The 17,439-nt window shown below is 44.3% G+C and overlaps 1 protein-coding gene across 21 annotated transcripts in view; it reads left to right on the top strand.

The window, feature by feature from the left end:
* The window catches only part of LOC147605447 (urea-proton symporter DUR3-like), a 109,648-nt gene that overhangs the window by 19,889 nt on the left and 72,320 nt on the right, over positions 1–17,439 (top strand). For 5 of the 21 annotated variants that reach the window (XM_086793207.1, XM_086793208.1, XM_086793209.1 and 2 more), the window contains one exon: positions 1,020–1,115. The exons of 11 other annotated variants lie outside the window; for them this stretch is intronic. In XM_086793207.1, coding sequence (XP_086649333.1) covers positions 1,020–1,115 — 96 coding nt within the window. The remainder of the gene's footprint in view (positions 1–1,019; positions 1,116–17,439) is intronic. 5 more of the 21 variants (XM_086793216.1, XM_086793217.1, XM_086793218.1 and 2 more) reach the window with 2 other exon arrangements.

The following is a 17,439-nucleotide window of genomic DNA, read 5'->3' as shown; positions in this document are numbered from 1 at the left end:
ATATAATGTAACCTTTTGATCTTATAGGTCATTTTGGCCTTTTGAAGACGTTAATACAACTCTCTCTCTCTCTCTCTCTCTCTCTCATGTCATTACATTGTGCTATTGTCAAGAACCAAGGGCTGAAAGGTACTTATCAAAGTATAATCCTCGTCTACAAGGTTCCACATGTTACAATGGTATCAGAGCTTTGCCTTTTGGTGAAGAAATTCAGCCAAGAAAAAAGAAAGATTTTTTTTTTCGCTCGTGTGGTTGGTTTATAGATGCCGGTAGCACTCCCCATTTTGGTGTGACTCATGTCCCTTGAAGGACGGTTGGTTTATGGCCTTCAGAAGCGACCGGAAACGTCTCCCACACACATAGTGGATGGTTTATTTTCGGTCAGGGAAAAACTTGACCACTCCCACTATGGCGAACTTTGATGATGAGAGAGAACACAAGACCCCTGAAGAAACAATTCCTTTTGTAGAGCGATTGCATCAAGAAGCCAAGCTCCCAGTGGAGAAATGCAAGCCATCTTCCAGGAATTTATGCATATCATAACGCAAGAGGGGGAACAAATGCTCGAGTACAAGGCTATGATTCAAGCCTTGGAGAAGCGGATACCTCTTCGGGATACCTCGTCACCTATTCCTCCCCCCTTTCCTCCACTAGTTATCACTAAGATCCCTTCCTAGATCTCTACCTCGGGGATTCCATTGCGGAGTTAACACAATAGTCCAGTGTTTTACATGATTTATAGATACGAGTTCGAGCTTCAGACACATGTGGCAGCCTCAAGAGGAACAAAGACGATGTGAGGCTGAGAAAACAAACCAAAAAAACATGTATATATGTGTAGTATTCTGGTGTTTTTGTTCCAAGCAATGATAGTTGGCTTGTATCTAGAGTAGGTGTTATGGCATGTTTCCTTTGTTAGTTGGATGTGTCTTGGTTTTGCATCATTACATTTTGTATCCTTATAGCATCGTCTGCTTGCATGAGTGGTATATGTGTTTGAGCTCAAGCCATGATGACAGTTCTTCCAGGAGTTTATTGATGTGGCTTATATATTCTACTACAAGGTCTTGGCAGCAGCAATGTCTTGGAGGTTTTCACAACTGACAATGGAAGAGGTACTTGATGGTCTCAAGCATTGTTTTTGGGAGAGTAACTTGGTAGTCTCAAAGGGTAACATGTATATTACTCACGGTATGGGTGTTGTTGCCCGGCTTTGCATATGACCATATACTAATGGTGGAGTTTTTGCATATGTACAAAGGCAAGACAAGTTTATGGGGTATTTATTTTTGGGACACATGAGATTTTGGGTTAGCATGGTGAAATTGCCTCTTAAGTATGTGAACAAGGGTTAGTATGATGTTGTGTTTGGGGGGTGATTCGATTTTTTTAAAAAAGAGACTAAGGTAGCTCATAGTGAAGGTGGAGGATCCGACGGCCAATGTGGAAGATCAGAATGGCATGGCATGCCAAGCATGGGATGACGTGAGCAAGGAATCAGTTGCCTCTGAGGGTTCTTGCCTGCATCATTTAGTAAGCACATGGGCACAGCGTGGACAGTAGCCTGTTGCCTACTGAGGGATGGCAAAGGAAGCATGGCGTGGGCGTGTGGAAGCTGAGGTAGCCAACGACGGGAATGGTAAGAAGGTGTGGTAGTGTGGTGTGAGAAGTTTGGACTGTTGGGAAATGGCAAGTGTGACCATTTGGTCCCGTCCAGTCTTGACCAGTGTTTCATACACTGATTTGAGCCAAGGTGTGAACGGGGATTTTCCACAGAAGCAGCAAAGTCACAGGATGGAAGATGCCAGTGTAAAGCCAAGTCTTGTCGCAGAACTTGTGTGAAGGCTTATCTGGCATGTCTCTATCTGAAGGCGGATTACAGGACATAAGTTTACAGGATTTTACTCACTTATTTAGAAGTGGGTGGACATATGGGGATTTGGATGTGTGTGAACACTTAAAGTGGGCGCCTTGCTTTGCATGGATCTAGCAAGCTTTTATATATATATAAATGACGGCTGTTTTGAACTCCCAAAAAGAGGAGTTTTATGGTATTTTTGGAGAGGCTGCCACTTTTAGCGATGGGAAAATCAAGCATATGCTTGAAATAGAGGGGGTCGACTCTATGAAGAGGAGGAGAAGTGATGTGCATACACAGAGAAGGGGGACAGCAGTGCTTTTCTCTGGATTCGCTGGCCATACAGGACCATCAGCAGTAGATGGCATTCTCTCTCTCGCTTCCGAGTTTACTGGTCCTACAGGTCGTTGGGCTGCAGCACGTTTCTCTCCTTGGAGTGCTGGCGGTACAGAGGGAGTAGCTTCTCTCTCTTTTTCTCGTCTGGTTGCTGCAGAGGACTGGCCGTACAGCGGCACCCTCACAAGGAACAGGCCGTACAGTGGCAATATCCTCCCCTCTGCTGGTCGACATAGACTAGCCATACAGCTGTGTGCTTTTTCTTTGCTGCTGGTTGTTTTCCAGAAGCTGGATACGGTTTTTTCTCCCCCTTGCGCTGCCCGTACAGTGGACAGCAGGCTGGACAGAGTCCTTTCTCCCCCTTGCGCTGTTGTAAAGTGGACAGCAGGCTGGACAGAGTCTTTTCTCCCCTCGCTTACAACCCATGCCGTCAGTAACTCTCTTGTGACTGTTTTTTTCTCTCTCTCTGAGTCAACTGTGAGCAGTGGTTGCCTCTGGGACTGGATCTCAGGGAAGTTTCTGGGCTGTTTTGTGGGATTGATTTGGCTTGGTGTTTGAGGCTATCTGGGAACCTCTTGGATTGTTTCTAAGGAGCAGATCAGGCCTGAGCGGATAGGAGAAGGCTGAGGCTCTTTAACTTTGTGAAGCGAGCTTGGACACTATCTCATGTGAACTTTGTGGAAAATCTGGTGCAGGACTGCACCCGCACCTTGGTTTATCTGTATCTGTGTTCCCTGAAGCATTGTTTATGGTTATTTCTACTGTGTTTTCATATCTTTGCTGTCATCTGAAGTGTCTGTTCATTGTTCTGGGTTCCCGTCCAGTTTCATTGGTATCAGAGCCCAACCTTTCTAGCACAGCAGGCTTGACAACGACTCTTGGAAAGGAAAAGATCTTGGTGGAATCTGGGTTCGATAGCTTCCCTATCATGGACAGGTCAGCTTTGTTGGTAATAATCCAGACAAGCTGCTTGAGCAGATGACTACTATATTTCATAAGACTCTTGACAAAGAGCAACAGTCCTTTTGTGAGAAATTTGGATAAATTGTCGAAGCGATTGGCTGACAAAGAAGCCTTATTGACACTCTATAGAAGGGACCCTTATGTTAATAGGCTTCTACAAGGCAGAGTGGCTCGAGATCAAGGTGTTATGGATATCTTTGGGGATCTTGCTTAAGTTTATGCAGAAACCCTAGAGATCTCGCTTACAGATATCTTTGGGAGAACGGGGATATCGAGGTCAATTCAGCTAACCAACATATCATTCCGGATCCTCCTCTACAGTACAAGAATCAACAACTAGAGGGTTTGGACCAAAACTCCTGCTACGAAAAGAAGAGAGCTAGATCTTCTTCGATGACTCCTCCGGATAGGCACGAGGATTTGGAGAGGACTCCTGATCTTTCTTAGGGTTTTGAGGAAGTCTCTTGAAAGAAAACAAAACCAAAGTGCAGAGTTAAAAACGGTGTTGGGTTCCAGCTTGATCAGATTCTTGGTCCCCACAGTTTATAGGAAACCCAAAAGCCATTACTGTTTTCCCCTACTTGTGGATATTGTGGCCTCTGTGACCATGAGTCACTTCACTGCGCAAAATTGATAATTTTGAGTGATTCGGAGGACGAGTATGAAGCAGATAAGTATGAAGCCGAGTCTCAGGAGCTTTGAGATCGTCCATTATCGAGGATTTTTCTTCGTGGAGTAACTTTTTTGTACATGAGGATAGTTTTTGGCGTAGGTTGAGCTATACTTTTTCCTCCGATGATCATGCTTCCTTTTTGGTTAAGTACTACCTTATTTGTAAGTTGTACTTTTTGGTTCAAGCAATATTTGTATATACTTAGAATTTTTGGGTTTTTAAGCAAACTCACCCTCACATGAAAGTACAAGGAGCAAGTGTGTTCTTCTGAGTGTGTTTCAGGAAAGCAGAGATTTCTCTTGTTGTAGGCAACAACGTCTTCAGTTTTTCTGGAATGGATCTCTACTTTCTTGTACTATGGCCGCAATGCCTATAACTAATTGTTGATTCTGGAAGAGGTTTTTCTATGGTTTTGATAAATAGTTATGGTTTTGGTCTTGTGTATTGGAGGCTCCTAGCAGTATGGGATGCTAGAACTGTCGCCTACACAAGGATCTCATATGGGGAGCATTATGGTGGTATGGGATGCTAGAATATGTCGTATATGCGGTTACAAAACTATGAATTGTTTATCAGTATCATGGATTGGTTGATTCTAGTCTATGAGATGTTTTGAGACCACATGGCAGGTATTCTACGTTTGTATGATGGTTGGTCAAAGATATGTAGGGTTGTCCTGGACAATAGCGTGTCGGTGGTGGCTTTGAGGAGAAGGATTTCACATCTCTTGCATGTATGTGGATGGATCCCTGGAAGGACTCCGGTGTGAGCCCACTGACATGTCAACAGGAGTTTATGTCTTTTGCATGTATGTGGATGGATTCCCAAGAAGGACTCTGGTGTGAGCCCATTGACTGGCAAGAGAACATGTATGGTTTCTGAGACTTGACATGACAAAGCATGTGTGGCTTGTGAAACTTGACATGACAGAACATGTATGGTTTTTGCGGCTTGACATGATAGAGCATGTGTGGCTTGTAAAACTTGACATGACAGAACATGTATGGTTTCTGAGGCTTGACATGACAGGCCATGTGTGACTTGTGAAACTTGACATGACAGAACATGTATGGTTTCTGAGGTTTGACATGACAGGACATGTGTGGCTTGTGAAAATTGACATGACAGAACATGTATGGTTTCTGAAACTTGACATGACAGGACATGTGTGGCTTGTGAAGCTTGACCTGACAGCACATGTGTTGCTTATGAGGCTTGACATGACAGAGCGTGTATGGCTCGTGAGGCTTGACATGATAGGACATGTGTGGCTCGTGAGGCTTGACATGACAAGACATGTCTGGCTTGTGAAACTTGACATGACAAAACATGTATGGTTTCTGAGGCTTGACATGACATCACATGTGTGCGTTACGAGTGACAGAACATGTGTGGCTTATACAGCCTGACATGACAGTACATGTATGGCAAATGCAGCTTGACATGGTCTCAGGACTAATAACCTTGGCAATCACTTCATACTCTTGCCGAGTATTCTATGGTTACAATGGATTTGGAATTATGGTTTTAATAATCAGATTATGTTAGTCCATCTGCAATACTTGAAGGGTATTTTTCCACTCGTACTAAGTTTATATAGTTGCGGACAACTGTCTCATGAGACAATTGGGGATGTCACCATTTGGTCCCATCCAGTCTTGACAAGTGTTTCATACACTGATTTGAGCCAAGGTGTGAACATGGGTTTTCCATAGAAGCAGCGAAGTCATAGGATGAAAGAGGCCTATGTAAAGCCAAGTCCTGTCTCGCAGAACTTGTGTGAAGGCTTATCTGGCATCTCTATCTGAAGGCAGATTACATGACATAAGGTTACAGGATTTTACTCACTTATATGGTTTATAAGGATACTTGTTCACACTTATTTATAAGTGGGTGGACATATGGGGATTTGGACAAGGAGCATATACATGAAGTGGGCCTGAATTTTTAAGCTGTGTGTGAACACTTCAAGTGGGTGCCTAGCTTTGCATGGATCTTGCAAGCTTATATATATATATATATATGGCGGCTGTTTTGAACTCCCAAAAAGAGGAATTTTATGGTATTTTTGGAGAGGCTGCCACTTTTAGCGATGGGAAAAGCAAGCATATGCTTGAAATAGAGGGGGTAGACTCTATGAAGAGGAGGAGAAGTGATACGCATACACACAGAGAAGGGGGACAGCAGTGCTTTTCTCTGGATTCGCTGGCCATACAGTACCATCAGCAGCAGACGGCGTTCTCTCTCGCTTCCTAGTTTTCTGGTCATACAGATCGTTGGGCAGCAGCACGTTTCTCTCCTTGGAGTGCTGGTGGTACAGAAGCAGTAGCTTTTCTCTCTTTTTCTCGTCTAGTTGCTGCAGACTGGTCGTACAGCAGCACCCTCACAAGGAACATGCTGTACAGTGGCAGTATCCTCCCCTCTGCTGGTTGACATAGACTAGCTGTACAGCTGTGTGCTTTTTCTTTGCTGGTCGTTTTCCAGAAGCTGGTCATACAGTTTTTTCTCCCCCTTGCGCTGCTCGTACAGTGGACACCAGGCTGGACAGTCCTTTCTCCCCCTTGCGCTGTCGAACAGTGGACAGCAGGCTAGACAAAGTCTTTTCTCCCCTCGTTTACAACCCAGGCCATCAGTAACTCTCTTGTCACTGTTTTTTTCTCTCTCTTCGAGTTGACTGTGAGCAGTGGTCGCCTCTGGGACTGGATCTCAGGGAAGTTTCTGGGCTGTTTTGTGGGACTGATTTGGCTTGGTGTTTGAGGCTATCTAGGAACCTCTTGGATTGTTTCTAAGGAGCAGATCAGGCCTGAGCGGATAGCAGAAGGCTGAGGCTCTTTAACTTTGTGAAGTGAGCTTGGACACTATCTCATGTGAACTATTGGACCACCCCTCTGGTGTTGAAGAGGAGGTGTTGGATTATATCATCTCTAGAGGCTCTACATTACCTTTGCATGCTTGTAGTGTTCATTTTATGAGACCCTGCATGTGCATATTTTAGTAGATATTATTCAGCATTTTTCTACCATTTTTAGGCATTTTTTTAGCATTTACAGGTCTTGTACCTAGGCTTGCATTTGTGTTTTCTATTTGCTTCACTTTCTTTCAATGTTTGTGTGTTGGGTTTTTTTTGGGAACTCATATGTGAGGTTTAGTGCAGTGTGACTGATTTCCATTGAAGTGTGTTAGTGGCTTTGCTTGTCAGTTGGGTGTGTGTTAACCCAATATCCAGCAAGATTACCATATCCACTTCTTGGAAAGGGAAAGGTTGCTGTGGAAATTTCTTCGAGTGTATATGTTGTTCAGCGTGGGATTGTCATGATTGTGATTGGTGTTTAACAAAGAGTCATAGAGTGCTCCTCGAGAATATTTTAAGGGTTGGGAGTTTGATAGAGATTAGTTGTAGAGGCAAAGACTGATTGCTGCTCGTCACCTCACATCCTTTTGGTGCCCCCACTGAGGAGCCCATTTCAGGCACCTTTGATTTTGCCACTTTTGTTGTTATGGCTCAAGATTTTCCACTTTTCCATGGGTTGCCGTAGTTGGAGATCACTTGTTTGATAAAAAACAAGCAAGAGCATGTCTTTATGCGAAGGATTCTTTGTTATTGCTTATAGGATGAGGCCCGGCAATGGTTGAAGGGCTATGAAGCTTCTCTGCAAGCAAGAGATCCTCCACAACAACTCATCTATGAAGCTACAAAGCAAGAGTTCTTGCAACATTATCGGAAGACTGAAGATCCTAATCGAGTGTGGCATGAAATTCTGGGGTTAACTTAGAAAGACAGTGTGGATATCTATGTGCAGGCTTTACAAAATTGTGGGATAGGTGGTGTGTTGCTCTAGGAAGTGAAACCCCTACTGTCATGTTAAAAAAGGATAGATTTGTTGCTGGTTTAAGAGGGAACTCAAGGTTGAACGTGGAGTTTAAAATATTCAAACTTTTGAGGAAGCTGTGGAGTTAGCCAGGGAGAAAGAATGGAAGGTGATTAGGTTGGGGTAGCTTGGGAAGGAAGTAAGTCATGGTGTGGAGACCATAGAAGAGAGGGTCAAAGAAGAAGTGAAGAATTTAGTGCAAACCTCACCCCAACTGTTAGTAAAGAATCAAAATGATGATGAATTGAAAAAGGAAATGTATGAAGTAGTCAGCCTCTTCAAGAACTTGAGCCTGAACCTGCTAGGGGGTGGAAGAGGAAGCGGCAGAAGATATAGGCCACTTGGTCTAGGGTATGGAGCATATGGTGAAGGTCATAGTGAAGGAAATGGTGGAGGTAGAGGTAGGGGAATGCTTAGAAGGAGGTTTGAACCCTACAACTGTTTTAATTGTGTTGAATGGAGCAATACAAGCCCTAATTCTGATAAGCCTCCCAGAAGGGGAGGAGATATGTACCCTTTACCATCAGCTTTGCCTAATCGAAGTAATGATTTTGCAGTGGAAATCAAGGACCAGCCAAGCTCTAGTGGTTTGACACTTCAGGAGAAAGGCAAAGCAGCTGTAAGCTTGATACAAGTGGAAGAATTAACCACAGATCAGGAGCTTCATGTCATGCCTGTCAAAAGAACTCGAGAGAGAATCTGAAGCTGACCAAGCAAAAGCTAAGAAGGGAAAATGACAAGAAGAAGCATCAACAAGCAAGAAGAAAACCAAACCTAGAAGACACTATCAAGCATCAGATTTGTCTCTAGGAGATGGTCAAACAAACTAGGTCAAACAAACTATGTGCTAAAGGAGGATCTTCTTAACAAGAAGGTGGACATACCTTATGGCCAACTCATGGAGCTCTGTCCAAGACTAAGAAGGGAGTGGAAAAGGTTGGTAAATCCAAAAGGCAAGGAACCAAGGAAAGGCATTGTCAAGGTGCACTCCTTAGAGGAGCTTCCGGATATATGCCCAGTTATTGATGTCTGGCACAAATGTCAAGGTATGGGAGAAGCATACATTGATGGGGGTGCACAGATATATGTAATTACACAGTCTTGTGTGGAGAGGCTTGGGTTAGAAACAAGTGGGGCTTCAAGGTTTAGGATTCGACTTGCAAATCATGCTAAAGTAAGGTGTTTAGGTATTCTCAAGGATCTTGATGTAAAAGTATTTAGTGTTAATGTAAAAGTGAATTTTCACATTATGCCTGCAGGGTTGGGTGCTTTTCCTTTGATTTTAGGAAGGTCATGGCTTAGGTTAGTGGGTGCAGTTTAAGATTGGGAAAAGGGTACAGTTACACTTTATGATAAAAAAAGAATGAGAAAAAATTTTAGTATGATTGACAAAAAATTGTTAGGGGAAGATGACAAAGCGGAAGGAAAAAACACCGAGAGTGAGGATGAAAGTGAAAGAGATAGTGGCGGCTCTCTCAAAAGCTCCCCCCCCCCCCCGGTCCGCTTCCTGTGCCCCACCTCCCCATCACAGTGCTTTGTGCCCCTCCTCCTAACTCTCCCGTCCCCTGCGCTTGCCCCTTGCCCGCCCCCAATGCGCCTGCCTCCGTGCCCGTCGCCCCCTACACCTGTTCCCATGCTGCCCGCCTTCCCCCCTTCTCTATGCCTCTTCCTGCCTAGCCCCGTTGCGCCTCTCGCCGCCTGCCCCTTCCTCTACACCTGCCCCCCCCTCTTTGCTCGTTGTTGCCCCGCATCCCCCTCTCCTCTCAGCGCCGCTCCCTTTCCCCCTTTTTTCCGCCTCCCTTCCTTGCTTTCTCTCTTTTCTCCCGATTGTAGCGCTGAAACCGATCCTGTCAAGTGGGAAAGACTCCGTTGGACACCCACACGCGTAATAGCACAACTTAATACCACAATTTGAAATGGACAACTTAATAACAACTTGAAATTGAAATGAAATGAAATGAGATAAATGGACACCAGCACTGGGGCCAGAACGGGCCGACCCCCCCCTCAATATATGATATATTTTTTGGGAGTATTTAACAAATACAATGCTCCATGGGTTCCAGGAACCAGATGATGTCCATGTACAAATGAATACAATACCAAACAAATAGGCTCGAAGTAGATATTCGAAGCAGAACGACCACTAGTGTGGTCCAATCTCTACGGTCCTGTGCTTTCACTGGACTCCGCGGAGAGCGCTCAACTGGTGTTCCAAGACCACGCACAAACAGGCGCTCTTGTACTAATGCCTGGCTCTCCCGATCTCAACACCTTTGGACTGAGGTTCTCCAATAGCTTTTTCTCGGAAAAAAAAAAAAAAATTTTCTCGGAAAAAAAGGTTCTCCAATAGCTTGGACTACCCGGCACCGAACAGGTGTTGCCGTGGAGAGAGTTCCTTATCAGATTTATCACAAAATACTTTACTTAAATCTGAAAAATTCACTTACTTGAGGATGGCAGATGGAAGACCAACACTCATGGTGTCTGTGTGCAGTTACTTGAGAGAGACATCGAGACACAGCATGTCGAAAGGAGTAGTTGCTGTATGGAGGTGACACATAGCCTGTACGGTTGCCCGGCTACAGTGGAGAAGGGATGGCAGCTTGCAGTCACCGGCCTGTAGCGCACAGTTGGAGAGGATACACAGCACACAGCCGCCCTTGAGAGGAGATGGAGGCGCCCGCAGTAGACAGAAGAAGCAGCGCCTGTAGGAGATATAGTACCTGGCTGCAGCCTATGCAGGTGCCTGCTTGTATGGTGGGCAGTCCACTGGACAACCAGCGCAGCCCACAGTAGTAGGGATTACAGCCACCAGCAGAGGGTACTGAAGTACAGCCTGATGAAAGGAGTCACCTGCAGTCTGCGCTTGCCTGTAGTGCAGAGAGTACAGCTGCCTTGTAAAAGAACTGGTGCAGCCGCCAAAACTAGTACAACCGCCTGCAAGAAAGCAGGTGGTGTAAGCGCCTGTAGCAAACAGGCGCAGCCTGCTGGACAAGGGTGAAACAGCCGTTTGCAGGGCTGAAGAAGCAGCCGCGTGTGGTGTAGCTGTAGTCGCCTGATTGCAGCCGGAAGAGGAAGAGCAACCTGACAGCAGCCGGGTACAGAAGTGCAGAAGAAGCAGTTTGCTCGTGTACATGCGCAGCCTGAAGGAGCGAAGAGACGAACGCCCGATTCCCCTTCACATTAGGGGTGGTGGCTTTTTTTGTAAGGGTTGGAGTGGAGTATAACCTTAGTTTTGGCTGGCTCCCCACGCTTGCATGTGGGAGGCCAGTTCTTTGGGGGTGTGGGTAGGTGACCATGCACCCACCCCCACACACACTTAAGTGGGGCTCCCCACCTTGGCTCCTAAGTGGGTGCCCACTTTTAAGTGAGTGTGAACAAATGACCTTATAAAACAAAGGGTTAAAATATGAAATATTAAAACAACATGTGCAATATACTTACCACTTGTTCACATGCACCAAAACTCGTCAGAAGACAGAGTAGACTTCACGACTCACTGGCAGGCGTCCCCGCTCAGTAAGTAACACGTCAAGCAGGCAAACACAAAATTACAAGTCATGCGAAAACAGTTTCAAACATGCAGAACATGAGTGCATGTGCAAATAGTATCATGGACATATCTCCCGTTCATGGAAGAAGTACAAAATATCTGTTGGCACAAAAATGGCACGACGTAAAACATAAATCCTGGTCTTCCTATGGAGTGACAGTCCCATAGGTAAGACACAGTTCCAGGCGCGAGTCTCCCTATGGAGTGACAGTCCCATAGGCAAGACACGGCACGAATACTGGCTCTTCCATGGCGTGACAATCCCATGGATAGAACACAGTCCAGGTCATACACGGGTGGCACCAGTCTGGCACCCGTCCATGTCAGCAAAATACTGGCCTCTTCACATGAGACACCGGCTTGGCCTCAAGTGAACGAGAGACAAAATCTGGAGATGGACCAAATGGTCGGCCAATTGGTGACATCCCCCCGGGCTTCTAAAGAGTTGTCCTCAACTGAAAAGCCTCAAGATATGCCTGCAACAACTGTGGGTAGTCAACAAAATAGTCCTCATTTACCCACTTGGCATCAATAGGCAAATAATTCTTAAACTTCACAAGGTATCTCCTGGAAAGCTTCCCTGCTGGTAGCTTTCGCTCCTTGTGAAAAACAATTTGTTCTGGCTGGAGGATCTCCTCAAGCTCTTCAATCTCTGGCGGATCTTCTGTGACAGGCTCATCAGGATCTGGCCCCACATATTTCCGAAATAGACTCACATGAAAAGCATTGTGAATCTTCCAGTGACTAGATAAAGCAAGGTTGTAGGACACTTCATTGATCTTCTGAATCACCGTGAAGGGTCCATAATAGCGAGGAGAAAGCTTAGGATACGATCCTTCTTATTGTGGCCTCTTCCGAAGCCTAGCCTTCTCAAATTTCAGCAAAACCCAATCACCTTCTTTGACTTGCATGTCCCTTCTATGCTTGTCAACAGCCATTTTATGCTTATCTTGTGACCTTGCAATGGTTGTCCGCACCTGACCAAAAGCTACATCCAAGTCATGAACATATTCATCAGCTGCAAAAATCTCATCCTTTGTACGAAGGATGGGTGGCAATACCCCTCTGCCATAAATAATCTCGAACGGAGCCTTTCCCGTGGAAGCATGGATTGTATTGTTGTAGGCAAACTCAACAAGTGGAAGATACTTCTCCCATACAGTCTTTTGATCTGCCACATAACACTTCAATAAATCCAACACGGCTGAATTTGCAGCTTCACTTTGGCCATCCGTTTGGGGATGATAAGCTGATGAAAACTCAAGTTTAGTACCCATATTATCAAATAAAGCCCTCCAAAAGAGGCTTGTAGTCTTGGGATCTCTATCCCCAACAATGGATTTAGGCATACCATGATGCTTGAAAATATTAGCAAGAAAAAGCTTTACCATATGATCAACTTTAATGGTTTTCTTGACGGACAAGAAATGAGCTTGCTTGCTAAACTTGTCCACAATGGTCCAAATAGCATCATTCCCATGCTGGGATCTAGGCAAGTCCATAATAAAATCCATAGTAATACTTTCCCAAGGTTGCGAGGGAATAGGCAATGGCTGAAGCAAACCTGGAGGTTTTTGCTTGTCAAATTTCACCTTTTGGCAAGTAATACATGCACGTACATAAGCCTCAATGTCTTTACGCATACTTGGCCAAAAGAAATATCTCTGAATCATGCGTGTAGTAGGCATGATACCTCTATGACCAGCATAAGGTGGAGCGTGACATTCCTTCGTAACCTTTGGACGCAAATCCTTCACCACACATAGGTAATTATCCTTCATAAGATAACCTTCATTGATAACATAAGAGGCATGTGAATGACCAGCCATCAAATCAGTCCATATATGGCAAAAATCAGCATCCAAATGGTACAAATCTCGCATAGCAGATAAGTCTCCATGAGAGGCCACTGAGACTGCAGCTACATAAGGCCTCTTGGATAATGCATCGGCCACCACATTTTTCTTTCTTGGAGTATGTACAATCTGAAAATGAAACATGGAAAGAAAGTTTGCCATTCTCATCTGCTTCTCTGAAAGCTTTGTTTGAGATAAAAAGTATCTCAAGCTTTGATGATCTGTCTTGACTACAAATTCAGCCCCAAGAAGATAATGTTTCCATATCTTTAAGGCATGAATTACAGCCAAGAGCTCTTTCTCATAGATATCCATATGAAGCTCAGCATCATGCAAACGATGGCTCTCGTATGCAACTGCATGCCCTTCTTGATTTAGGACAGCTCCTATACAATCACCACAAGCATCACATTCAACTACGAATGACTTGTGCAAGTCAGGAACAATCAATACTAGACCACATATAATGCTTGAGCTGCAAGAAAGCATCCTGTTCTTTTGAAGTCCATTTGAAAGTGATTTTCTTCTTTGTGAGATCATGTAGAGGAGTGGCTATCATAGCAAAATGCCTTATGAAACGCCTGTAATATGAACATAATCCCAGAAAACTACGTACTTGATGTACGTTTTGCAATTCGGGCCAATTCCGAATGGTCTCTATCTTTGCAGGATCCATTGTAACTCCATCTTTGGATACAATATGACCCAGATAATGAATCTCTTAAAGGAAAAACTCACTTTTCTCGGCATTAATGAAAAGTTTATGCTTTCGCAACTCTTCGAACACACTGACCAAATGAGTTCTGTGTTCCTGCTCGTTCTTGGAGAAAACTAAGATATCATCAAAGAATACTCTTGTGAACTTGCGATGGGGTTGGAATATCCTATCCATCATACGATTAAACGTAGCAGGAGCATTGGTGAGACCAAAAGGCATTACCAAAAATTCATATAATCCGAAGGTTGTCCTGAAAGCAGTTTTATGGACATCTTGTGGCACCACTCGTATTTGGTCATAACCACTCTTCAAATCAAGTCGGCTGAAGCAAGCCGAACCATCAAGCTTATCCAAAATATCATCAATACGCGGAATTGGGAATCTGTTCTTGATGGTAAGCTTGTTCAAAGCTCTATAGTCCACGCACATGCGGAATGAATCGTCCTTCTTTTGAACAAGAAGTACAGGAGAGCAGTAAGGTGAGGAACTGGGCTGAACCAAATCTTTCTCTAAAAGCTCATTTACCTGCTTCATGATTTCTTCTTGTTGTGCAGCACTCACTCGGTATGCGGGTTTGTTGGGTGGAGAACTACCTGGCACAAGATCTATGCGATGATCTTCGGACCTTTGGGGAGGTAATTCACCTAGCAATGAATCAGCAAAATAGTCGTTGAATGCATAAAGAAAATTCAGTCTATCATTAGACATAGCATCCACATTTTGATGATTTGGCACAAGGCTATCACGAACAAAAACCAAGTATGCAGAAAGACTCTTTTTCATTGCTTTATTGATTTGGATGTGTGATACATGGAATGCCCTTCTTTGCCAGCATCAATAAAATGCATGCGGTCTTTATGCATAAAAGAAATCATATTGGACTTGTAGTCTTTGCGGGGTTCAAGCCTATGGTGCCATGGCTTGCCCAACAATACATCACATCCATTTAGTGGAGCAACTAGGAAATGTTCATTATCAAGGTAGCCCTGGATATGTATGCGCAACTTCCCTATCAATGGGGTAACCTGCACCTCTTTACCAATAAATGCAGCTTCGGCTTCAATCTGAGGTCCCATGTTCTCAACCTCAATACCCAATGCAACTGCCGTTTGCATAGAGATGAAGTTATCGGTTGCACAGTCATCAAACATGAATAAGGCGGGCTGATCCTTGATTTGCCCCCAAGCCTTGCATACCATTCGCTCTTTTGCATCATGACTTGTATTTCCTTGCACATCAGGAACTGCATGTACATTAGCCTTAGTCTGCTTGTCCTCGTGCTTTGGTTTGCGATCTAGGCATTGTCGAAACATGTGGTCTTTGCATTTTCCATCCTTGGCATATTGCTCTCTTTGCTCCGGGGTTAAGCCGAATTTGTTCTTCCTTGGGCCCTGATCTTTAGATGTGGTATTTTCAGCTTTACCACCTTTGTGAGTCTCCCGGAAGTTCTTTTTAGGTGGCTGTCCACCCTTTTGCAGATTTGGGACAGCCTTGTCTTTTCCCTTTGAACCTCCTTGATCCTGTTTAATCTTGAGCACCAATTGCTCCGTAGCAAGAGCAGAAGCTGTGAGCTGTTGCAAAGTATGTTTCGGGTGCAATTCAATGCCCGAACGATATGTTGGTTGCAGTCCAGAGCGAAACTTCCTCTTTCTTTCATCCTGAGTGATTTGCATAAAGGGAGTTACTTCCAACAACACTTTCCAGAACTTGTTAACATACTGTTGCACACTTTCATTATCTCTTTGCTCAAGCTTGTCCCACTTTTGAGTGAGAGTTTGCTCGGCATTTGGTGGCAAAAACTGAGCATAGAATCTATCCTTAAATTCCTTCCAGGTGCAAATGGGATCCTTGGTGATCTTTTCAGTGATCCACCAATGAGCAGCGGTCACTTTCAAAAACATGCTAGCATGGCGTACTTTAGACTTTTCGGTGAAGTCCTCATCGCTAAAAGCAATGTCGAACTGTGCCACAAATGCTAACACTTTAGAAGCATCATGTTCCCCATGAAAAACATCAAACTTGACAGATTTGTCACCTGCTTTGAATTCCTTGAGGCTTCTGGCATGAGGCTCATGGTCTTCTCTTTTTCTTTTCCCCTTATCCAACGGGGCAGCCCTATCTGCATGGGCTCCATGGGCCGTCATAGAAGTTTCATGAGGCACGGTGGCATGTGCTCCACGAACTTGAAACTTAGATGCATGTGACTTACCTACATAAGACATTGTCTCTCCCAGTTCAGAAGGCAAAATTCTTCTAGAAGCAGACCTGTCACCCTTACCATGGGATACATGTCTTGCATGCATGTGACTTTTATGCTCTCCATGAGTACTAGCATACATATATGTGTCAGGTTTTGTGCCTTGTGGAGAAGATGCATGATGAGAGGTGACTGTCACCTCTTCCTTTTGCATAAAAGACTTCAGCCTTTGACATGCGGGATCTCCATGCTTCAAGCAAGGTGGATTTCTGAATTTCAGCTCTCCGTCGTCCCCCTCTTTGATGTCACCTTTGCGGAGGAGGTAGGCAGGTGCCAACTCCCTTGGCTTTTTGCCCACTTCCCGTGCCATGGACTCAAAAGTTACATCTACCATTGCATCAGCTTTCCTAGCTTCATGTTGGAAAAATGGGAGAGACAAAGCTAATACTGAAACTGAAATGAGAGCAAGACTAAAAGGGAACACAAAGCTTAGACATACCTTGAGATGAGTGTAGACAAGACACAAGATTGATGCTTTCATTGATGTGACACCTACAATTTATAGGTGAGAAGTACAAGATTGAGTAGACTCACTTATGGGATAAATGTAGAGGTGCCACATGGCACTAGACTCAAGACACAAAGACTGAACTGAAATTTAGACTAGAGAAATAGTACACCTAGTGTGCACTTATTTCCAACACCCTCCTTAAGTGGACACTAGGAGGAAGACAAAAGACAAGACTATAACATGACAAAAGATAAGAGCAAGACAGAGAGACTAGACAAGGATTGAGAGACAAGCTAGAAGACAAGATGGACAAGACTAGAAGACAGACATAAAGACTGATAGACTGAGAGACAAGACATGAGACTGAGACACCCCTCCTCAAGTGATATCCTCAAATGGGTCCACAAGGGTAGGGACAAGAGTGGATCATAGACAGACAGAGAGAGAGACAATCAGCCAGTAGAGTGGTCCCACAGAGAGAGAGACTTTTAGATAGACATGAGAGAGACTGACAAATAGAAGATAAATGGGGACATAGACAAAAAAATGCCAAGAGAATGTGGGTAGCTAATCCACAAAAGAGAGACATATAGACTGATAGACAGAGTGTCAGGGACATGTGACTGTAAGATCACACAAGATAGACACATAGACAGAGAGACTGACTGATTGTAGATAGACAGAGAGATGGACCTTGATAGATAATCCCTCCTCAAGGGCAATCCTCCTGCTAGAGTGGGTAATGCAGGGGTGCCTCTTGGATAGGGACAAGATAAGTCCATGTAGACAAATAAACATGATATTACCCCATGATCTACATCATTGGTGATCAATGGTGGTAGATAGCATGAAAAACATAGATAATTATGAGAGAGATAGGAAGGTCTTACCAGATTTGGCAG

Source organism: Cibotium barometz, chromosome 59, assembly GCF_041138505.1.
Source record: "Cibotium barometz isolate CiBa-2024 chromosome 59, ASM4113850v1, whole genome shotgun sequence".
Classification (NCBI taxonomy): Eukaryota; Viridiplantae; Streptophyta; class Polypodiopsida; order Cyatheales; family Cibotiaceae; genus Cibotium; species Cibotium barometz.
Note: the sequence above shows the minus strand (reverse complement) of the source record. Positions and strands in the feature narration are given on the sequence as shown.